The sequence below is a fragment of the Oreochromis aureus genome, linkage group 19 (genome assembly GCF_013358895.1).
Source record: "Oreochromis aureus strain Israel breed Guangdong linkage group 19, ZZ_aureus, whole genome shotgun sequence".
Taxonomy (NCBI): domain Eukaryota; kingdom Metazoa; phylum Chordata; class Actinopteri; order Cichliformes; family Cichlidae; genus Oreochromis; species Oreochromis aureus.
This window is the reverse complement of record NC_052960.1, coordinates 10,611,262-10,636,647: the sequence shown is the minus strand read 5'-3', so window position 1 is coordinate 10,636,647 and position 25,386 is coordinate 10,611,262. Positions and strand designations below refer to the sequence as shown.

At 39.8% G+C, this 25,386-nt stretch overlaps 1 protein-coding gene across 1 annotated transcript; it reads left to right on the top strand.

The window, feature by feature from the left end:
• Window positions 1–601: 601 nt before the first annotated feature.
• grm1b (glutamate receptor, metabotropic 1b) lies at window positions 602–25,141 on the top strand. Its single transcript, XM_031737060.2, has 9 exons — window positions 602–649; window positions 2,723–3,546; window positions 5,666–5,915; window positions 12,645–12,880; window positions 18,110–18,356; window positions 19,382–19,550; window positions 20,371–20,497; window positions 22,001–22,928; window positions 23,390–25,141. Exons 2-9 carry the CDS (start codon window positions 2,832–2,834, stop codon window positions 24,246–24,248), a joined length of 3,531 nt encoding a protein of 1,176 aa, XP_031592920.1. The 5' UTR covers window positions 602–649; window positions 2,723–2,831; the 3' UTR covers window positions 24,249–25,141.
• Window positions 25,142–25,386: the final 245 nt, after the last annotated feature.

The following is a 25,386-nucleotide window of genomic DNA, read 5'->3' as shown; positions in this document are numbered from 1 at the left end:
CATTAAGTTTACAAGGGTACTTCTTAAGGTTGAGTAAATTTTTATTCAGTGAGGTTGCAGCAGTGGCATCACCTCTTAACCACAAGGTGGCAGCAGAGCCCGCTCTCTTTTGACAGCTGCAGCAGTGAATAACAAGTACATCACATCTGTCCGTGTCAGACACAACGCAGGAGGGAAAAATTAAACTGAAGTTTGACGAGTCTCTTTGAAGTTTACATAAAGTAAGCGACTGCCTATGAACAGTCTCTTACGTTGCGCTGATTTGGTCCAGGGGGTCTTAATGGAAGCTTGTCAAATCGCCATCTATCCCCGACTTATTTATTTATTTTAAAATATGCTTCTCAGGAGCCTCACTCTCACCCCGATCTCTTCCAAAATGTTATCAATCGACGCATCACTGACCCTCGTGATGTGCATGAACTCTGGTTTTAAATCAGGGACACTGCAGTGAGTTTGACCCGATTTAAAAATGCAGTGAGGAAGAGGAGAAGAAGGGAGCATCTTATCACCAGTGCAGAGAGAGAGAGAGGGAGGGAGAGAGGGAGGGAGGAAGAGTCCCACCGTGTTTCGGAGGCAGAAGAGTCCAGACCGGCGGCTTCAGAGGAGACACAGACCCACTATGTCCCGGTTATGTCCCTACCTGATTCAGGTAGGTGAAATCATGTCTGTAAGACTGTTAAACATGCATGTGCATGCAGCTGATGATGTTGCATGTTATGACCTGTGAATGACACCGTTTTATAGCTGCAGCTGAGGACCTGGAGACAGCTGCTAAACGATAATAAAGAGTATTTAGGCAGAGCGAATATTAGTCATTATGTATGCTGTTTGAGATGGCTCATTTCTGGCTCAAGCCACAGTGATTTTTTATTTTTATTTTTTGTCAAAATAGTCCAATACTTATTTCCAAAGGCATGTTTTACTCACTTAACTTCCCTCAACTGTAGAAAACAACCACATGTATCAAAGATTATTTATTTGATACAAAATAATTACCATGTCCCCGTTGATCTTTGCTCAATTCAGTTAACAAAAAAATTATTAAATCAGAATAGGCTACTTTAAATTTTTTCATTACCATTGCATAGATTTATGCATAATGGATATTAATAGATATTAATTCATTTTTAATACTTGAAGTCTTTGCATGAAGTTGATTCCCTGAATTGACTGAACACCCCCCTTCACTGGCCCTCTACTCACATGACTTAAAGAAAATAATATACCGTATTTTGTACAAGATCCAGACATGACTCTTTCATCAGCAGTTCCATGTTCCATGTTTTCGATTGGTTCACTGATATAGTGAAACACAACATAGTGACATATTTACAGTGTGAACTGATATTTTCTTGTAATTTAGATCATGCAGTTGTTAAACATATTAAAAATCCTTTTGTAACTATCTTGTTGTCCGTGGCATGAGTAATAATGACTGACTTAAACATTAAACTGCCCTTACTTGTTACTGTAAAAAGCAGTAATGGAGTGCACACACAATAACATGCAGGTTGTGAGAGTTTTAAATGTTTGTTCACTTCTATTTTTGCATTTAAACACACTAAATGTCAGAAAATCCAACCGACTGTTCAGAAGAAAACGTAGAACAAATGGGCTTTAAATTTTAATAATTTCAAAATATAGCACTCATTATTTCATTTTTTGATAATCATGATGGATTTTAAAGCTGTTGAGACCATTAAGCAAGCAGTTTGTCCTGAAACTGACACTAACTTAACACTTTTAATATGAAGTAAGAGAGCAGTAAGTGTGAACAGGATATTTCATCACCCAAAGGATCCTACGGGGGTCTTTATCAATGACTGAAGAGGTCTCTAGCTATGTGTTAAATACACATAAAAATCGCTGAATTACAGGGTTGTAACTTCTTAAACAGGTCAGTTAAGGATGATTTAGATTTAGGTTAAATAGGGCAGCATAATTATACAGGCTTTATCTTCTCAGTTCTCAATTAATGAAATTGAACATGCAATATTGTACATATATTTATTGTTGATTGCAGGGTATTAAATGATAAAGTTACATCATTTAAAAATTGGACCAAATTTCATTAAAAAATGTTTAATATAAAAAATGTATTTATACATACTACTTCAAACGTGGTCATGCAATTTTTAGATTATACTTGTTTATTAACACCTTAAAATACTTTTGGAGAAAAGTCAAGTTAGATTTCAAACACTTTTAATTAATAGAGATGAGACTAGTAATGGGGAGAACACAGACAATATTGTTATAGCGTAATATCCTGAGCTTTGCTCTTATTTTTGGCACAATGTCTCCACTTTGAAATGGCATCAGAGATGAGGAATGATGCCGAGGTAGAAGCTCAACAAACAGTCAAAGGTATAAATGTAGAATCAGTTGAGACCCTCAACTAGAACAGTGGCAGCTGTCCGTGGTGCTAAAATTCTCAGTTTCCAAATAGCTCTGTGTCTTCCACGTGAACATGTAGTGTCTTTAGATATGTACTTATTCCCTCCCAAAAAGTATTTGCCTGGTTGGATCTCCTGTATATTTTTAAATTTTTAGCTATGGTGTGATTGGATGAAAGATGATTGATCTGCAAGTATTTTTTCTCCTTCATTCAATTCATTCTCAGAAAACAGATTTCTGAAATACATGTGTTGAATTATTTAGATTTGTCAATGTAATAAATGTATAATAAAGTAAGAATTAACACTCCATGTCTCATATGCAGGGTGGAAACACTGCAGAAGAAGCAGATGAGTTTAATTTGCTCGTAGAGGATTGATGGCCCTGTATTATGGCCAAGTGGACATGATTCTACATTCAGCACCTCTGGCACGATGTCGAATATGATTTACCTGACTGTCGTAAGCATTTTATATTTGCCTTTTTTACTGTTCGAGGCATTCGGTTTGTCCAGAGGAAAGTATGAGAGGTCCGTGGTGCCAAGTTCTGCCTCTCGCCTGGTGGCGAGGATGGACGGGGATATTATAATTGGAGCCCTCTTCTCTGTTCACCACCAACCATCAGCTGAGAAGGTGGCGGAGAGGAAGTGTGGAGAGGTCCGCGAGCAGTACGGCATCCAAAGGGTGGAGGCCATGTTCCACACTTTGGATCGGATTAACTCGGACCCAAATCTGTTACCCAACATCACCCTTGGCTGTGAGATCAGAGACTCCTGCTGGCATTCCTCGGTGGCTCTGGAGCAGAGCATCGAATTCATACGAGACTCTCTCATCTCCATCCGGGATGAAAGTGACGGCTCCAGGTGGTGCATTGAAGGGGTGCCTTCCAGTCAGCCACCACCGACCAAGAAGCCCATTGTTGGAGTCATCGGGCCGGGCTCCAGTTCTGTTGCCATTCAGGTCCAAAACCTTCTGCAGCTATTCAACATCCCGCAGATCGCTTATTCTGCAACCAGTATTGACTTGAGTGACAAGACACTGTTCAAGTACTTCCTCAGGGTTGTACCCTCAGATACTCTTCAAGCCAGAGCCCTGGTGGACATTGTCAAACGATACAACTGGACCTATGTGTCAGCCGTTCACACAGAGGGTAAGACGCTTTTCTTTATCAGCTGGGGGGTCACAACACAGCGCTCCAAACTCAAACAGTACCGCCTAATGAGAACCTAGTTTATTAGACTCCTACGTTACCTATAATGCCTCTCATTAGCTTTTTTAAAAAAGCCCCTTCATGGCTTCCTGTGTTTGAAAACACACACTGTTAAAACCCTACATCTCCAGTGTGTGATACAGACCTTCTAATACACTGTTTCAAGCACAGTTTCATGAAATCTAGATTCATCTAGACCTGCAGAAGTTCTAGATTAAATCATCTGACATCATTTTGGCAGGTTTTGCAAGCTTGAAAACGCTCCAAAAATGTTTTTACTGAGTAGCTGAGTACGACTCGATGTGACAGGTAAACTGACCTTCATTTGCAAAAATGCTGTTCTATATTTATAGTGTCTGTTGTCTCTGTTGCCCTAACTTGTTTTATAATAATCTCACTTCATTAGGCACATCTATTCAACTTCACCTTAACACAAATGTCAATATAGAGATGATCATGATGACATGCTAGAGCTCATCTAACTATCAGAATGGGTAAGAAAGGTGATTTAAAGGTGAAATAACCACTCATTACAACCAAGGTATGCAGAAGTGCATCCCTAAACCTTAAAGCAGATGGGCTGCAGCGGAAGGTCTCACTAGGTGCTATTTGTGTTGCCTTTGAACAGGGACGGCTGTAGTTCCCCTAGACTTTCCAAAATTGGGTTATAGAAGATTGGAAAAATGTTGCCTGTTCTGATATGTATTGACATGTGCTGCCACATTCAGACGGTAGGCTCAGAATTTGGCTAAACACCACAAAGTCATGGAGCCATCCTGCCTTGTATTAACAGTCCAGGCTGGTGGTATGGTATGATATGGAGACGTTGCCCCCCTTAGCACCCACTGTGCATCATTTAAACACCACAGGCTACCTTGAGTGTTCTTGCTGACCATGTCAATCCATTTATGACCACAGTGTACCCATCTCTTATGACATGGTCCTCCAGCAGGGCAATGCCACAAAGCTCAGATCATCACAGAGTGGTTTCTTGAACATCACAGTGATTTCACTGTACTCAGATGGCCTCCATAGTCACCAGATCTCAAACCAGTAGTGTGTCTTTGGGATGTGGTGGAACAGCCCACATCACAGATGTGTGGTCCACAAATCTGCAGCTATTTCATGACACTATCACAAAAAATTAAAGCAGTTCTGAAAGAAAAGGGGGGTTCAATGAAATACTGCCAAGGTGTAACTGATAAAGTGGTTGTGCTCAGTTTAAGTATGGCTTATGTACTGCTGTTCCAACAGCAGGTGGCTGCAGACATGATTAAAGCCTGTTTTGTGAGACTAATCCATATTCGTTCAAGTGGTGGGCAATTTCAGAGGAGAAGTGAGGTCTCTTTATGGTAATTATACCGTTTGTTTTCATGCCTTAAAGATCATTTGAGGCATAAACTATCATTTTTGTACAACACTTGCTCAAAACACAACAGTCATCCCAAACTCATTTTTTCCAGGCATGTTTTTATAATCAGATTCTAATCACATTTCCTCCCACAGTCTTTATACCCGAGACACCGTTACGGCAGCTGTTGCAAATCAGTTTTAACTGATGGAATATGAAAACAAGTTTAAAACCATCTGATAAATCCAAACAAAAACCTGGCAAGTCTTCCTTGTTTACAGAAATGAATACCTGTTTGTCATTCTGTAATGAATTAAATATGAGCAGTAGGTGTTAGATGTTACAGAGGAAGCTAGATTACAGCCTGTTTATTGGAGTGATGCTGCAGCTGAATGACTGCGAACATCTGGACGGACAACCTAAAAATGACGAGACTTATGTGAGCGCTCGTCCTCTGATACTACTCTTGAGGTCACAGTTGGCCCATTTGCTCCAGTTGCACTGCTCTTGATTCCACAGCAAGAGGTCTGGGGACACAGTGAACTATTTAAATGTTAAAAGAAGAGTTTTTCGATAATTTTCCCTCTGGATTATTTCCTTTAAGGAACATCTTATAGAATAAAACATGACAGAATGAACTTATGAATGAGAACCCTTTACATTTTCTTGTGAATGAGCCAAACTGACAGCTCCTTTTATCTTTCTCAGGTAACTATGGGGAGAGTGGGATGGAAGTATTCAAAGAGCTTGCCTCGCAGGAAGGCCTTTGCATCGCCCATTCTGACAAGATTTACAGCAATGCTGGGGAGAAGCACTTCGACAGGCTGCTGAGAAAGCTGCGGGAGCGTCTGCCTAAAGCCAGAGTTGTTGTCTGCTTCTGTGAAGGCATGACAGTCCGAGGGCTTCTCATGGCTATGAGACGGCTCGGAGTAGCCGGAGAGTTCCTCCTAATTGGCAGGTTTGTTGGAGAATGTTTTCCCACGGGGCTTTTAGGTTTGTCAGGCGTGGTGCTCTTTGGAATAAAAGAACAAGAATGACGAGAAGAAAATCTTTCTTGCTGATGCTTTTCAAAAAGTAGCTGTATTTTTATATGTCCACAAAAATCAGTCAGTATATCAGTTTAAATAAATAAGAGGCATATTTGTATGTCAGATAGAGTAATGGCCTTTGTGTTAATAATGCTGATCCCAATCCCAAAACTGTTAGGATGCTGGATGATTAGGAAATCTCTTAAACTCATATTTAATCCAGAATTGAGTGTAGAAAATATTGACTGTTTAAAATGACAAAAATGTGGCATTTAAAGAAAAAATTACGTCACTTTGAATTTGATGGCTGCAACATATCTCAGACAAGATGCACTCAGAGAAAGCAAACCTCCCCCAAGGCAGCTCATGCTCTGGGCAGTATTTACATTTAAGGGACTACTACTATATTTTGTATATATTTATTTTGTTTTCCTTGTTTGTTTGTTTTTAAATATACTTTAAGACATTTGTGCTGCAGTCTACTTATTCAGAAACATTGTACATGTATTCAAATTGTTAAGTATTTAATTGGTAGTAACCTGCTACTGTAATATACAAAATAGCGTGATATATCGACTCCCTATATATCACTATTGATATGTTGCCAATATAAACAATGGCAGTAAGAAACAGTAATAAATAGCTCTATATAGCTATTATAGTAACGCCTTGACCTTCAGATATATTTACTGACCCTAAAGAGGAGGTCAAAGGTCAAATTTGACATATTATTTGAAATCTTTATACGGTACTTTATAAAATCATAGTTTCAAAGTTATAAGGCTTTTGTCAAATCATTAATTGCTCATGCACACACACAAATATATTGTGTTATTTAATTTAGTTTTGTAATCACATAATTTCCTCAAGGATTAATAAAGGGGATGCTCCCACATACCATCAGAGACACAGGCCCCAAACTGAGCGATGATCATAATCCAGATGGTCTCGTTCCTCTTTAGTCCAGAGGAAGAACACAGCAATTTCTACAGATTCTCTGAATCTTTTGATGATATTATGTACTGTAAATGTGGAAATATTCAAAGTCTTCATAATTCTATGTTGAGGAACATTACTCTTAAACTGTTCCCCAATTTGTAGACCCAGTTTTGTTGCACACTGGTGGTTCTCTGCTAATCTTTGATATTAGGAAATGCCGCCTCTCTAAGATGCTCTTTTTTTAATACCTTATTTTATTACTGATCTGATGCCATTAAATCCAATTACTTGCCAAATCCACCTTCAGCTGTTTTTTTAATTACCTCTTACTTTTCCAGTGTTTTGTTGCCCCCATCCCAACATTTGACAATGCCTCAGTTTAAATGTTTCATGTTTCATGTTCAACATGAGCAAAATATGGAATTATGAGCTCTGTAGATCATTGCATTCTGTTTTTAATTACATTTTGCACAGCACCTCAACATGGGGTTGTAATTTATCCTCCCAACAGGCATATTGAAACTTCCATTTAATAGCTGTGTTTTATATCTCAAAACTTTATATTTTTCAATAACCTGAGGTCCTCGTGCCACATTTTTGACCAAATTTTATCAAACCAAAGTATAAGTCCATACATGGACATTTACAAAAGATGCCAGTATGTTTTAGTCATTCATTTGCGGACTTGCTTTTGAAGCAGACGTGACCCATGACCATATTTGGAGGACATGTCTAGGGAGCTATCAGCTACCATCAGTGCTGCCTAGTTACCTTGGTTAGCAAGGAGTGCCCATAACTCACTGTAAAATTTATATGAATGAAATATGGTACAACAAATGGCACCCATCTTTCACTCATAGTGGTTATATCATAAATTATGCACAACTCCAAACCCTGATGCAATTTAAATGGGAGATTTCCATTTAAAAATAACACCTGTGCAGTCAGTACAAATGGGGAAATTTGTACTGCTGTAAATGGCATCTTGCTCCAGCTCTGCTTTCTTTTTGGCACTTGGGATCATTTGGTAGCTCTTCTGCAGCATTCACACGCTGTCAGTCAAGATAAGGATTAGCAGTTTCCAAATATTTAACAACTATTCTTCCACAACACGTTTAAAGATTAAATTTAGTATTAATGTTTTACCTTTTAGAGAAAAGATGTTAGACAATCTTACTAGAAGATCCTTTCAGGAGCTCTTCGTCTTCTACTAAATGCTAAACATAGAAAAATGTCACTCTGCTGACTGAAATATGAATGCTGAATTCCATGTTGTGACACTCAGTTGTACTCAGGATGGATTATATACAAAAAGTTCATATGAAGCAAAATATTCTTCCTTTCCTAACTGTAGCAGAGTTCCTCTGAAAGCAAGAAGATGCTTTGAGTCTGGCTCGGTAATGAATAATGCATTCACACTCCCTGTCAGATCACAGGAGGGATGGGCTAATATGGGACAGCACCTCCAGCATAAGCTGGGGAAAGTGGCGTAGTGAATATCAAAGCTTATATCAGCACATATACCAGGCATTCCCTTTTTGTGGAGCCTCAGTTCACCTCAAGTCCAGTTAGCAGTTGTTGTAGCACCAACGCTAAAAGCCAGCTACCGCTGATTTGCCGAGAGTGGTTTATTAATGTTTAGATTCAAAGGAGTCAACCTGATTTACTTGCGACCCAAATGATGGATTAGGTGCATAAAGTTTAAAAAAATAGGACACATTAAAGCCTAAACTCGCTCTCACCCCTTCTACTTAAATTTGCACTGCTGTGAAAGTCTACACTGAAGATAAGGAGGGCGTGAGTTTGGTAGAGCAGTGTGTGTGTCTGTGTGTGCACACATGTGTGTTTTCTGGGTCAAGGAGACTACTGAAAAAGGAAAATGTTTTTTAGAGCAATGCAGTAAGTGAACACACGCAGGCCTGTGCAGTGGGCAAATCGAAATGCCTGAGGTGCTGGTCATCAGCCATCCATCTTCTGCTGTGTGGAGGATGAAAGACATGGCTGTTCTCACACTGCAGAACCCACACATCACAAACAACAAACAACTCATTTGATCAACTCTCCAGTGAAGCCCCCATTGCGTTGGAATTCATAGAAGATATCAATTTTATGATTTAGATTGCAATTTTTGACTAGTAATCAAATTATTTCACTAAAAAAACAGTTTGGCTCTACATTCATAGTTTTTCTAATAACGCCGCTGTGCCCAAAATTAAATGATTCACAGACGTGTGAGCTCAGACTTGTGTTAGAAGTCTGTACAGTATGTGCGTGTGTTGACGTCAGAGCTGTAGGTTTTTGGCACCCAGAGTGTTGGACTGGGGGTAGTGTGATGCTGAGAAGCAGATGGCCAGGTACTGTTGATACTGTCACGCTGGACAACCATTGTCAATTTATTTTTGAAGCACCAGCCAAGCCAAAGATGCTGCTGGCTTTCGCTTCTTAAACAAAATATGGGTTATAGAAGTCTGGAAAGTGCTATTTATGTCCTGTGGATGGGTTTGTGTAATATATACAATATTTTTAAAATATTCTGTTTTGAAGGGTATTTAATTGTTTTGGACCAGATTTAAATGTCTGTTCAAAGGTTAAAGCCCTCTTCTTATTGTTTCATCTTTGAAGGCCGTGTGTGCAGGCACACAACACACACAATGGTTGTGCTCACTATTTTCGCTTTTATTAACAGTTGCACAACAAGAAAACAGTCTCTTCCCAGTCCAGATCTCAGTCTCTCCCGCTCGTCTCTTCCTTCAATGTAAAAGAAACAGAGCCTGTCATCAGCCAATCGCCACCACCCGTGGCCTCACCCGCCTCCCAGCACTGCCCCCTTGAGCTCACTGCCCCACTCCTCCCCTGCAGCTGAGCCAGGGACCACACAGTGTTACTCTCCAAAGCTGATGAGCAGAAAAGGCGATCCCAGCAACCGTAAATGCTAAAATCACTATGCTACACAAATAAACATTAAAAAATGTACACTCACCAGCCTCCTCTCCAACTGCTCATTAATGCAAATATCTAATTAGCCAATCACATGGCAGCAGCCCAATGGATTTAGCCATGTTGACATGGTCAAGACGACCTGCTGAAGTTCAAATTAAACATCAGAATGAGGGAAAGGGGATTTAGTGACTGGTTTGTGGTGCCAGATGAGGTCTTCAGAAGAGCATCTCTGAATGCAGAATATGTATCTCCTTCAAGGAGATGGATTACAGCAGCAGAAAACCACACTAGCTGGGCTAAGAGCAGGAAACTGAGGCTACGATTCTCATCAACAACAGAAAATTAAGACAACTTTGCCAGCATGGATCCATCCTGCCTTGTAGTTCAGAGTGGTGGGGTGGTTTAATGGTGTTGCAGATATTTATCTATTTATTTTGTTTTTATAACTTGCAAGAATATTGGAATTTTGCAGATTTGAGTTAGTACCAAACATATGTAAAGGTAGGTAATACTACTACTACTACTACTAATGATAATAATAATAATAATGATAAGAAACCAAAATAGATTTCTTAATAGCAGTGAATCTCAAAATCTGTAACCCTGCTGGAGTTCTGTCTTTCCTCATTTACTGTTTTCAGTCCAAAATCTCCCACAGGTGCTCAGCTGGATTTAAATGTGTTGATAGCACATTATTATTATCAATCCATCCAGTGATCCAAGCTTTGACCCAATAGCTAAATGAATGAGAACAATAAATATGTTATTTGTTCCATATTTCCAGTTATATTTGTTGTATTGTGAGATGTGGCATGAAAGAGCTCCTGTATCTGACCTTGTGCAGCAGAGCTGAATCAGTCTGTTAGAGAAGGTGCTTCGCTGCCTGTCCAGTAATAAATCCAGAGGCTGGAAATGATTCTCCATGATGAGTAACTGTTTGTTAGTGACTTTCTCTCCAGCACAGCTTCAAAAGTGTCCAGTTTGCAGCCAATCCCAGACCCAGCTCCGATGCTGCTCCCCCAGCAGACCACAGCAAAGCAAACTGCCTTCGTCACAAATCTCCAGCATTTCGCTGCACACGTCTCAGCTTCCTCAGGAGATAGAGCCTATTTATCACCGCTTTGTATACAGCCTGTATTGGTCTTCCAATTCAGCCCGCTGTATATGTGGACACCCAGTTACTTGTTCTTCTCCACCACATCAAAATCCTGTCACAAGTTAGACACGGGTCATCGTTTTTTGATCACCACCTCTCTGATCTTATTCACATTTAGAAGCAGATGATTCCTCCAAGACTACTTCACAAAATCATCCTCTCAGTGGAAGGAGAATTGGGTTAAATGCACTTGAGAAATCAGAGAAGGTGATCTTGACCTTGCAGCTGTTTCTCTGTGTATGGGAGTAAGCTGTCTGCAGCATGTAGATGAATATATCGCCCACTCCCCGGCTTGGTCTGTATTCAGCTGCAGAGCGTCAAGAGATGTATTCACCTGTGGTCTTTTAGGTGGACCATCTTCAGTGCCATCATCACATGAGGTTGCTTTCATCATCAGGATAAACATGTTTCATCATAGGAGACAGGTAATCTCTTAAAATAGTTGTATTGATTTGCAAACAAGTGGACCACGACAGCAAAATGCTCCACACAGCTTATGTGCCACCAGATTCCCTTTCTTTGTGGCTAGAAGGACTGAAGGGTTGAAGCTTTTCTTCAGATTGTCACCCATCTGTAATGTTTTGTTTTCCATTCAGTGTGTCGCTGCATTTTAAGAAGCTGTTTTTATGCCAAATCATCACTGGAATATTCAGTTTAAAGTCTCTCATATTCCCTTTTCTCAGCTTTCATTTCACCCGCTGAGACGTACAATGCCACATGAATATATCAAGGACTTGATCCTACACTGCATAATGCTGCTATAAAACACATTTGCAACTGAAATGAATGAGAAATGGGTTTTTATTTTTATTCTAATTTAAATCTGGAGCATCCAAAAGTCTCTTTTGTCCGCATGACCTTTTGCAACAGGATCAGATGCTGAATTGACTTTCAAAGTGTTGAGTATTAAGCTATAAATACGAGTTATGATCAGCTTTGACACTTAGGGCTCTAGAGTCAGCGTGTTGGGTGGGAGTTTGTTTCTCTCCGGGGCAGATTGCAGAGCCGCAGTACTAATCTGTGAATTCTCACCAGACTTGTGATTGTGTCTGTGGACTGAGGCTTTTTTTTCCTTCTTCTTCTTTCGGCAAGTACAGCGAGCACTCCACGCCCCTCAGCGGGGAGGCTGAAAGGGAAACAAAGTCAGGAAAACAAAAGGGAGATGTTGTTTTTCTTCAGGATTCAGTGTGCGCTGACTTTTGGAGCTCGGCAGCATAAAACAGTTTGTTATTTTCTCTTGCCAGATGCTGACTAATATTGTGTGACTTGTTATTAAATTATAAAAATGCAGTAGCTGGAGATAGCCTTTAGGGTTAGGTTCGAATGCTTGGCAGGTTTTAGGTTGTGTTTTGATATTTTGTTGGTTGCAAAAGATGTTCCTTTGATAACAGAGCTTTGGAAACTACATCAGTTTAACTGTCTCTGATTAGATCCTTCTCTTTCTCTTCTATTTTCCACAAAAGAGATATAATGTATTATTTATTTATCATATTATGGGTTTTGAAAGGTCAGTAGGAATGTTTTTGCAATGCTTTAAGCTCTGACATAATCTTTAGACATACAATCTAGCAAGTGGGTGTCTAATTTAAGTAGAAATGATTACAGTGTCCTCCTCTCTCTGCAGTGATGGCTGGGCAGACCGAGTCGAGGTGGTGGAGGGATACGAACAGGAGGCTGTTGGAGGCATCACCGTGAAGCTGCACTCTGAAGAGGTCTCCTCATTCGACGACTACTTCCTGAGGCTCAAGCTCAGCACCAACACCCGCAACCCATGGTTTCCAGAGTTCTGGCAGTACCGGTTTCAGTGCCGCCTTCCCGGACACCCGCAAGAGAACTTGAATTATGCACGAAACTGCTCAGGTAGCTAAACAACTCGTCAAGCAATTATGATGTTTTCCTGCAGTTTCTTTGTTTTGTTTAGGTTTTTTTTATTCCTGGTTTCCATTTTTACGCCAGCGTGCACATCTGCTTGTCTTTTTGAACTGTTCTGATGCGTTCAAAGCCCAGAGGACGATGCCAAAAGGGCCCCACAAACTGGAACACGCTATTTAAATATGAATTAGACTGCCAGAGGGTAAAATTCTCTCTAAGTCAATCCAGTAACACATATTTTTTTTATATTGTTCATTTCTGTGACACTTGGCTTTACAGAGGATGATGATCTAGGTAAACGAAATCCTTTCACGTATAACAGAGCTAATGCATTATTTGTTAATTTCTCGAAACAATGCTCAACAAGCATGTTTCCAAGACATAACTGTTTTATACACCACTCATATGTTTTTCTTTTTAAAATAAAAGCCTGTATATATTTACGTTTTCAGTCTCAAGCTTTACGTTTTATGGGGATGAAGATGTTTCTCAAGATCCCCAAATTTTTAAAGTCAGTTATTTTAAAATGAGCCTATTTGAACATGTTGATAAACGTAAATATAAAATGTTGCATGCAGCAAAAACCAAAAAAACTTTTTTTGACTTTAAGCTATAAAGATACTTTTGGGAATTTGTTTTTGCCATTGCATCTTTTTTTCTACTGTTCTTTCGACCTTATTTCCTTTGCACATTATTTTCAAGGATTTCTTTGATATATGACGCATATTTCTGCTTTTATTCATTTTTACGAAGCATCATTATTTAATAGCAGTTATTCACATAGGTATAGGTGGAGATATAGTGATTTGTCCTGTCCTGCAAACATTTGTTTTTTTGTTGTTGTTTGTTTTATTTTATTTCTATTTTTATTTCTATATCTATTTATTCATTTTGGTGTAGAACTCCAAGATGGTGAGTGAATACTTTTTAATGGAACCATAATGCTCCTCACTTTGGAAATATACATAGAGGTTGACTGATATTAAGGTTTTATCACATGCTGGGAAAATGTAAATGCATTGCTGATAATCCTTTTTCTTTCTATTACATTTCCAATTAATCTCAGTTGACCTCTAATATATGAAGCTATTGGGATGTTTTTCTTCCAGTGCACTGAGAGCTCAATAATTGGGTCTTGTTTGTTCACACTTTGCGCTCTCCCACCTTTTCTAGCCTTAAGACAGTCGCATAAAACAGCCCAATAACATTTGAGTGAGATGGGAACTCGCTTAATTGCATGTAGCCACAGAAATAGCAGTTAACATGCAAGTAATGCATGTTAACTGCTATTTCTGTTGTGCTGGGATCCATTCTCTTCTTTTCTCTGCACAGTTTAATCCATGAAATACACAGAGAAGGTTCACTTGTCATGCAGCCGACTAATCCCGACGTGCAGCAGTAGGTCCTCTGCTTGCATGCTCGCATCATGTTATCATTGCATCATGACTGAAGCTCACACAGCTCAGAGGAGTGCGGCGAGCGTCAAAGCGAAGGAGCTGTTAAACTAGGTCATCACCAGCAGTTCCCATCGGACGCTCACCCAGCTGCTACCCAACTAAATTTACTGTTGATGTGTTTGTTTGCAGAGGCAGTGAGTTTCCCAGCAGTCCTTTTTAGCGATCATTACGTGATTTAACACAAGTGGCAACAAACACGTCAGCAATGGATGACACTCGCGAAAGCCACCACGCTGTTATAAATGTCGCTGGATAAGACAGAATGAAAATTCTGTCTCACGGACTGCATAGACTGACAGTATCGCTGAGAAAACATGCAACAAATGAATGTATAAAATGCTAAAATCAAGGCAAACACCAATCATCTGCATTCCTGCTCCTTAAGAATAATCAGTCGTTTCCAAAAACTCTGACATACCTGGTTTTTAGGTTAAATGTTCTGCAAGCCAGTAAGAGATGCTCACACCCTGATGAGCCTGACTTATAACCTATATCTAGTAGAAGTACTGACATTAGCTGACTCAACTTAACCTATTACTTCTGAATCAGTAAAAGACCCATAGGGATTGAACAATTACATGCTTTTAACCAACAGTGTAACAGTAATGCTACTACTGCTACTATTAATAATAGTGGACTACATGAATCCAATGTCAAATAATATTTTTTTAACTGTACACATAATACATATATTTTAGAGTGTGTTTCCATCCGAGGCGACATGCTGTAATTTTCCACTCTAAAGTGTCATAAAAAGGTATCTGGTGGCAGAAATTCAACATGGTGTGATTATAGTGGGATTTTTTTCCATTTGCAATTTTAGTATATGTTTGCATTAGTATACATTTAAACTCTGCAGAGCTGCAGATTAGAGAGACTTGCTTTTAGAAGGGCATAGGTAGTTGTTATTACATTATTCCTATTAGATAAAATAAATAAATACATCTGTTTTCTTTACTGCACATTTCTATTGTCTAATTATCACAATCTCAGCTTCAATTATGAAATATAGATGTGAAGATTAAAGTTTTTCAAGCACGAAATCCTAATGAAAGATTAATGGCACTTAAAAACAAAGAATTCCGCAGTGCTTAAAATAAGGTTCAACTTTAATATATCCAAAAGCAAACCTTGATTTCAGACTTCTAAATTACTCATTGGTCATTCGTGCACTTTTGGAAAAATGTTATATTATAGGAGTGGCAACTTTTCTTAGGTTCTGGATGTAGTTTTAAAGTTTTGCGTGCAGCAGGTTTTGGTGGTAGTGCTTCAGTGTCACCCTGCATTCCTCTGTTGCTCATTACTGCCCTCGCTGCTGAGCCAGCCCTGGCCTGAAGAGATAGGAGATAAGACCTGTTAACACCACAACTTCCTGTGGATGTATATATATATATATATATGTATATGACTTTGTCCTGGAAAAGATGGCGACCGAGGAAAGTTTTGGTCAGCTGGACAGTATGACATTGATGGTCAGTGCAAATGCTTGAAGTAATCTTTAGCCCTTTGCTTGGCTGTACAGACCAAAATGTTCTGGTGAACTGTTTGTACCATTGATGCTATCTGTGATTGGCACAGACTCTAAACATGTTGCTTGCTTTTGCTGTTTTCTTGTGATGATTTAGGCCATTGTTTTCCTTAGTCCTCAGCTGCAGCACTAATTTAATTGTCTCTGCACATAAGAAATTCAGTCTGAATATTGAGCCACAAAGAATGACATGTGAGAGACTTCTGCCTCTGCTTTTTTATTTGTTTGCTCCTTATTGGCATTTTTCTCACGTAGAAATTATCCAGCATTGTGTCCGCCTATTGGTATCATCCAACACTCATGTCAGACTTACATGGATAAAAAGCTCTGACTTTGTTTTCAACAGGCACATTGCCTGCATTTCCTAACAGCTGCATTTCCATGAATGCTCAGAAGCAATCACAGGATATAATATAGAAGTTCTTTGCTGTCTGCATCGCAAATGATACTCCCATTGTGTGGTTACACTGGTTTTGTTTACATCTATGAAGGAGGTGGCTCAAAAATCTGTTGTTGTGTCCCACGATGTGAATGTCAATGACGATGTTGGATTTATTTGAAACAAACAATCCGGTAACAATACTTCTCACATCATTTGGCAACAGAGAACGTCAAGTGTTTTTTTCTGTTATTGAAGATCAAGTCTTAGTTTCCCATCCTTAAGGATAGAAAACTAAGATTTAAGCTGAGGTTTTGTGTGGTTGCAAAAACCTCTTTAATCCATCCAGTCGCCAGCTGGTGAGACTCGGGGACACAGGTGAGAGCAGCTAGAACCAAGATCTTGGATGACTTAGCACAGAAGGCAAACAATTTAAGAATCCTGATGACACTAAAGTCTTTAAAGAAGTTCTTTCACAGATTTAAAAACAGTAGGAGAGTGTGTCAGAGAGGTTTTCTCAGTTTTTCAATTTCACTTTACTTGAATTCAGGTTTATATAGCCCCAATTCATGAGAACAGTGATGTCAACGTGTATCATGTTGTAAGGTAAATACTATGCAGTATTAGGAAGAAAATACCATCACAAAGATGACCCCCAATGAGCAAACACTTGGCAACAGTGGAAAGGAAAAGCTCCCTTTTAACAGAAAGAAACATTCAACAGAACCAGTCTCAGGGAGGGTCAGCCATCTTCTTGAACCATCTTACTTTAAAATATATGAACACACAGGAAAAACAAGAGGACCAAAAAATAAACTCAAAACTTGAATATATTAATTAGGAATTCAAGACAGAAAACAAGGCTCAAACATGACAAAACTACAGCAGGTGTAAGCTTCAAATTAATATGTGAATATTTCAGAAGGGATGTTGCCTGAATGGCAAAAACTTTTTTGTATTGCCCACAATTAGAAGGTGTAAAATTTTGAATACAATTACTTAAGCAGGTGTGGAGGAAGCAGCTCCTAAGGCAGGGGGTGCTTTGTGTGCATCAGTGTTTAGGTTGGTGGTACATGGCTAAGTAGCATAGTAGTGAGTGACAGGACCGAAGGTTTCACAGACAGTTTATTGCAACGAGACAATCGGTGTTTCTTTTACCTCACCTGCCAGTGCTCTGGCTCTATGATGGGTCTGTGCCTGGCTCCCAGTTTTACCAAAACACAATGAATGCATGGTGTAGCTTGTTATACTTGATATACGATGCAACTAATAAACTGCTACTCTGCTTCTAGCTTGCATTACACTGAACTGATAGGGTGTGTCTGAACATCACACAGTGTTTGCTTCCAAATATTTTTTGTCTCATTCATTCATCCCGTTCGTCTGAGAAAACCCCCCAATAAGAACAGAAAAGATTCAAATACGTGTTGGTTTGTTTTTCTGCTTGAGGAGACTGATTCTCAGTGGTTTCTATAGTTTTAGGCCAACTCTAATTGAATCCTGACTCATGACTGCAGAAATGAACAGTCTTGCCATGGTAACAAGGATTATTTGAAGCCATCTTCCAAGGCTTCCAGTTCTTTTAAAGCAGTATCCCACAGAGGCAAAGATACATGTGGCTTGCTGGCTGAATTTAGAGAGCAGTTATAAGAATGAATCTGTGAGCACCCTATCACTCCTTTGTAATATGTTACATCATGCTAGACAAGATATTAGGTATACCTGAAACGCAGAAATGTAAAGTTTAACCACATAAGATGCTTCTGCTTGCAGCAATAAAGCACCTCCTGTAAGTCTTTCCCTGTATGTTTGTCTTGAAGATGAATCCTTACTGTTCTCTCATGTGTGGGCAGGTTATGAAAGTCTGGAGGACAACTACGTGCAAGACAGCAAGATGGGCTTCGTCATCAATGCCATCAATGCAATGGCCCACGGGCTGCATGATATGCACTCTCACCTTTGTCCCGGCCACGTGGGGCTCTGCGATGCCATGAAGCCTGTTGATGGAAGCCACTTACTGGAATTCCTTCTGAAGACATCCTTCACAGGCGTGTCCGGGGAGGACATATGGTTCGATGAGAACGGCGATTCACCTGGAAGGTAAACCCACTTTTCTTATTGTTATAGGTGAAAGGAATTTTTATAGACATTTTTAGAAAAAGTGGTTTAATTAAGACAGCATTTAATGACCTTCAGTTTCACCCAGAAGAGGGCAGTGAACCACCAGTGCTTAAAGGGAAAAAATCCAATATATTCACTATTCAGTAACAGAGAACAACTGAGAAAGTGATTAAAACTGAGATAAATTCAAAACTGCTGATAAATGTACATTGGGGTACTACGCTCACTGGATATTTTACCCACTAGCAAGATACACCATTAACCAAGGTACACCTTGCAAGTGGGTTGGACCAGATTTTGGTCCATGTTGACACAATATTATCACACAGTTGCTGCAAATTTTCTGTACTTCTACGATGTGAATCTCCCATTCCAACACATCCCAAAGCTGGTATAGTGGACTGTTGGACTTTTTACTCACTGGCTATTTCTCTTTTTGCAAACCCTAGACATGGTTGTGTGGGAAAATCCCAGTAGATCAGCAGTTTCTGAAATACTCAGACCAGCTCATCTGGCACCATAAGCCACACTAGGTTCAAAGTCACTTAAATCACTTTGTAAAAAAACCCCCCACCAGGTTCTCTACACGACTAAATGCACTGAGTTGCTTCCATGTGATGCAGCTGATTAGATATATGCTTTTGTGAGCAGTTGAATAGGCATCTCTAGAAAAGTGGTTGGTGATTATTTGGCTGGTCTAAAGCACAATCATCATCATAACAGCACACAACTTCCAGTAAGTAAGCCACATACAGTATTCCCATGTAAGTCCGTATATGTCATTAAATCACAAAGTTTATAGTTAAGCCATTGAGATAAAGTTAAATATTCTCCAAATTATATGTAGTAAAAGGGTCAGTGACTTCTTTTATGCTGAGTGAGTATGATCCACCTAAGAAATACCAGTAAACATAACATAATTCCTGGCCAGGGGGAATTTTTTTTTTTCTATCAGCAATGGTGAAAGATCTTCCTCTGAGCCATTTCTTTCTTTCCACAATCAGGTATGAGATTATGAACTTTCAGCATGTGGAGACCAGTGTTTATGATTACATCAACATCGGCTCCTGGCACGAGGGCATACTCAGTATCGATGATGACATGATCCAGATGAACCGCAGTGAGATGGTCCGCTCTGTCTGCAGTGAGCCCTGCTCCAAAGGAGAAATCAAGGTTAAGCTCGGATCTTGTACATGTTGTGATCAAACATCCCTGTTACATCTTTATTATTCAGTCTCTGCGTCACACTTGTATGTGGTATTTGTGTAAAGTTTTTACAAAACCCAGTAGGCCCCACATTGTTCATCTCACACATAAATAGTTAGCTTGGCAACATTGTACCTGAATGAAATGAAGTAACACTGTAAAGAAAAGTGGGTCAAACTTCTGCCACAATGATGTGAGAGAATGATAAAGCCATGTAGAGAATGATAGCTTCTAGTTATTGCTTCATAAACATGGCTCTCCACGCTATTAAACCATTGGGTTTACACACTGCTTCTGCATTTTTGCTTAGTTTTCATCAAATAAATGATGACATGGTGTGACATATCATGTGGTGTTGTTAATCTGAGGTTGTGTTTATGTTTGGTGTTTTTTTTATATATGATGTTCGGATATGTACATTTTTAGAATTAAAGGAGAGTCTACTTTCTTTTTCTCATGACTGCATACAACCCTGTTGCCTTTCTAAATTAAAAACTAGTGTAGAATATAGAGTTTTTCTTTCATATTAGAAAAAAAGGGGGACACATTCAAAGAACTTTCTGTTAGACCTTGTTTAAAATGATATTTAGTATGTATATGCCAGATTCTCATGTCTTTTCCCCTATGCTGAACCTTTCTATCTTTATTTCTACTGTGTTAAAAACAAACACTTAAATATTTATGCAGATCTGGCCTTCCTTGGACATCAAAATACATCCATGATAAATATAGTTACTTTTAGAAGAGTATTTTTACTTTTTATTTCCCTGAATGTTTTATGAACCAGGTGATAAGGAAGGGAGAGGTGAGCTGCTGCTGGATCTGCACTGCCTGCAAAGACAATGAGTACGTCCAGGATGAGTTCACGTGCAAGGCCTGTGACCTGGGCTGGTGGCCTGACAAAGAACTGGAAGGTGTGCTTGTACTCTTCACTTACCTGCTCATGTAAATCTTTAGCTGCTTTAAATACTGTGAAGGGCCTGGCACAGGACCCTACTGGATGTTTTTAGAGAATAGTTAAATAGGAAAAAGGGAAAAGGGAAAAGGAAATTTAATCAACCTACCAACACCTCTAAAGGTCAGTTTTAACATGTTATACTTGGATGTTTAATTAGCATATAAACTGAAAGGGTTTCAAAGGGTCCTAATATACTATGACGTGTGTAACAGTCCCTACAAAAGTTATACACACTATATTAGTAAATCAGTGAACAAAGGCGTGATTTTATAGGCTGTTTCACAAAGGAAGCTTAATAAACACAATTTGAAGCTTAAACAAACAAAAAAGAAAAATCACCATCTTCTGGTCTCTCAATTAAAAAGTCAATAAATGCATTTTAGATAGTGTCTACCAGCTTCTTGAAATCACCAATGCTCCAGTCAGTATACAAAAAAAAGATCCTAGACAAAGTGATTCATCTGATCCACACAGCAAATTTTGCTGCTCTGCAGTTTTGTCATTTAAATTTAGATGAATTTAGGTTGCTTCAGTGGCCACAGGGTGTGTTCCTGCTGCATGACTGATGCTTGCAGAGATAAGAAGAGTTTCGTCTGGCTTATCTGAGGCAGTTTTTTTTTTAAAGTTAAGTTCCTCCAAGCTTTTACTTCTCCTCCTCTTACCTGCACCCTGTACAGCCTGTCCCGCTAAGATTTTTGCAGCGCTATTTCACAAACCTGTTCTGTCCTATTTTCATTGCTTTCCCATGACACCTGAGAGCCATTCATCATCTTCACCATTTCATCCGACAGCAGCCCTAGTTCACTTACCACTCTTCTGGCCCACTTTCAAAGGTCTTCTGTGGCTTTCAAAGACACTTCCTTAATAGGATCATCCTTCCCTCCATGCTGTTTCATTTTTTATTTTTACAGCCACGGATGTTTGGATACACATGAAAACAGCATAATGCGTGGCACAAAGAAGGATATAAAAATACTCTTGTGCACTTTTCTAACCCTACCTCTTGGCATTGTACAATAAATAAATAACACAACATGAATTAGAAATTCAGAGTGTGTTCTCAGCATGAGGCAGAAAGGCGAGCTTATTTGGATCCATGAAAAAGCAGTTATTTATTTTGTCCTGGTGCACCAGCACCCCTCCTCTGCTGGCTGCAGCCCAGCCTCGCCATGGCTGAGTAGAAAGAGGCTTATTTATAGTTGAACTAAAAACCTACTTTGAGACCTACTGTATTTTCTCAGGCAAAGATGGATTTTATTAATTTCTAATGTGTCCATACAGTACAACCTTAATATATTAGACTTTTCATTGAAAATGACCCTTTATTTAACTAAGTTTCTCTAGATAATCATGAATATATCCGCAGAGCTGGTGCTAAAGAGATGTAAATGTATAGAGTTGGCCAGCTTTTAGTATACTGTGGCTGTGTTTTCATAACCCGTGTTTTTCCCCTTTACAGGCTGTGAGCCGATCCCTCTGCGCTATCTGGAGTGGAGAAATCCAGAGTCCATTATCCAGGTGGTCTTCTCCTGTCTGGGCATCCTGGTAACATCATTTGTTACCTTCATCTTTGTCTTATACCGCGACACACCGGTGGTAAAATCCTCCAGCCGGGAGCTCTGTTACATCATCCTTGCAGGGATCTTCCTGGGCTATCTGTGCCCTTTCACTCTCATCGCCCGACCCACCGTGGCCTCTTGCTACCTCCAGAGACTTCTTGTCGGACTCTCAGCTGCCATGTGCTACTCAGCCCTGGTAACCAAAACCAATCGCATCGCTCGCATCCTGGCGGGCAGCAAGAAGAAGATTTGCACGAGGAAGCCGAGGTTCATGAGCGCTTGGGCTCAGGTGGTCATCGCCTTCATCCTGATAAGTGTCCAGCTCACACTGGAAATTACCCTCATCATCATGGAGCCCCCTGAACCCGTCAAATCTTACCCCAGCATCAGAGAAGTCTTCCTGATCTGCAACACCAGTAACCTTGGTGTTGTAGCTCCACTGGGCTACAACGGTCTGTTGATCATGAGCTGTACCTATTACGCCTTTAAGACCCGCAACGTCCCTGCAAATTTCAATGAGGCCAAATATATTGCCTTCACCATGTACACCACGTGTATAATCTGGCTGGCGTTTGTGCCAATCTACTTTGGCAGCAACTACAAGATCATCACTACGTCCTTCTCTGTGAGCCTCAGCGTGACTGTAGCTTTGGGGTGCATGTTCACGCCAAAGATGTACATCATTATCGCCAAACCTGAGAGGAACGTGCGCAGCGCGTTCACCACCTCCGATGCGGTGCGCATGCATGTCGGCGACGGCAAAATAGCTTGCCGTAGCAATAGCCTGTTGAACATGTTCAAGAGGAAAAAGAACACTGGAAACGGCAGGTAGGTTCATTAATTGAGTCTGCGAGTCCTGCTCCTGAGGCACCTCAGGGATGCTGGTTTTACTGTAATTCCCTCTCAAAGGGAACGTGATGTCTTACTGTATTCACTTTCCCAGGGACACCTGTTGTAAACTGTGACGGATATAGGTCAGTACCCAATTCACACAGCCAGTTCAGCCCTTGATCTGTTATTAAAATTAAAACAAGCATCTCTGTGTGCTAAGGGATGGCAAATTAGATCCCTAATCCAGAATGCAGGGTTTCTCCAGGGCTCCAATAGCGTTTAAGGTATTTCTTTTGAGATGTTATATTCAAAACCTGTAGATACCCTGTAATACTGACAATATTTAAAATAAAAATAAAAATAATGACATTAGTTTTTTACATGAAGCAGAAATGCTCTTTCTGTCTCCACTTTTCTGGGTTCCTATGAAGTAACAGCCGTCTTTATTTTGTTCATAGTTCTAATGGAAAGTCTGTGTCATGGTCTGAACCAGGTGCAAGACATCCTCCAAAAGGGGATCATATGTGGCACAGACTGTCAGTGCATGTGAAGAGACAGGAAGCAGGTTCCAATCAGATGGCTGTCATCAAACCCTTAACTAATACCTACCATAACACGGGCCTGGAATTCTCAGACCTCAGCACTAAGACTTTGTACAATGTGGCTGAGGAGGATGAGAGTGACCCCGTCCATTATAACTCCCCTGACACTCCCCCTATGGTGGCCCACGGGCAAATGCCTGCCAGTGGGCTGAAAAAAGATGTGCACGAGGAAGTGGAGCTCTATTCCCCCGAGCCTTTGCAGCAAAATAGCATTATCCCTCCCAAACATGTGGTGATGGACCGCCTGCAAGAGGAGGGGGTGGTGAGCAAGTTCAACAGTGACATGCCTGAGATCCGTGATATGATAAGCATGCCTGAGGCTGTCAGTGGTGGGATGCCAGTGTACCATCAGGCTCACCTCATCCAGCAGGAGCCTGTCCTGCCTGTGCAGCTTGACCCATTTGATGAGGAACCTGTCTTCCCTTTAGAGGAGGAAGAAGAGGAGGAAATGGAGAATGAGCAGTTTGGCCTTCTCCACGGCTACATGTACAACAACTCCCAGATTCATGACGAGGAGGACTTTGTTGAGGTCAAATTAGCAACGGAGGACTCTCTGGCTCTGATGCCCCCCTCGCCTTTCCGTGATTGCACCGGTGCTCCAGTGAGCCCCTTTCCCAACTCGCCAGTGTCCGAGTCGATTTTGTGCACACCTCCCAATGTCACATACGCCTCCGTCATCCTCAGAGACTACAAGCAAAGCTCCTCAACTCTGTGAGGGCACGCCCTAAATGTTAACACTTGTACTATAAGTTTTTATGTGTTGTATATGATTATCCATAAGGAAAAAGTGATCCTGTGGTCTGTCGAGTCATTTTTCACTCCTAATAGCTTTTACATGATAAGGGTGAGGCATACTGTATATTTCTAATATAAGCTTTTAGAGAGAAAAATAACTGTATATATATTTATGAAATATTGTTTGATAAATATAGATGAGGTATCAGTCTGATTAGTTTTTTGACTTTAAAGGTAACTTAATGAGCATAGCTAATATAAAATTATTCACTTTAATAATAAGGAAATTTATTTTGTGTGACACATTGCGTGTCGTGTCCTTTGTCAGGGAAAAGTAGAGGTTTAAAGCAAGAGTTTTTTTTTTTTAAACTCCCGCATTCACTTTCTTGGCAAGAAATAGAAAAGTAGGTCAATGTCACTCTCATATATGTTTCTAGCTGCTCATAGTAGCTTCGTATCTAGTATACGGACATAAAAGTGGGATCCATCTTCACAGCTAAGAAGAGTTACACCCCCAGAACTATAAAACTATCTACTTAAGCTTGAAGTGCAGGGTAAAATGTTAATAAATGCCAACTTTATTGTAAAAAAAGATATTATATTGTGAATCTCTGATGGATACAGTACTGCCAAACAATTGCACTGTACCTTGAATGTAGCAGAGGACAAGTTCAAGTGCCACGTTTGTTTTTCTTTTGTACGTTTATCTTGTTTATATGGTCTTGAGAGGCAATTTGAACCAGTTTTAAACTTGTATGTTTTATAAATAGACATCCGCTTTCAGAACTGTATAGATTATTGTATTGTGAATGTATGAATTGTGTATCTTATTTTGGTATTCTATATGAATTGTTAGTATTAAAGAAGAGAGTAGCTGTGTATGCTTATATTGTGTGTGATTGGTTGTGTACAACAATCCATTTCCTAAATATTGAGACTTTAACTTCCTATCGAAATTGTATAGTGTAATAAAGTGCTACTATTTGCATTAGTTATACATCGATATAAGCTATATGAAATTGAGTGTAAAATAAATCTACAGTTTTAAAATGGTAGTTGCTGTAGACGACAATTTTGAAGGGCACTTGTTTGATTTGAGTAAATTAAATATTTTTTAT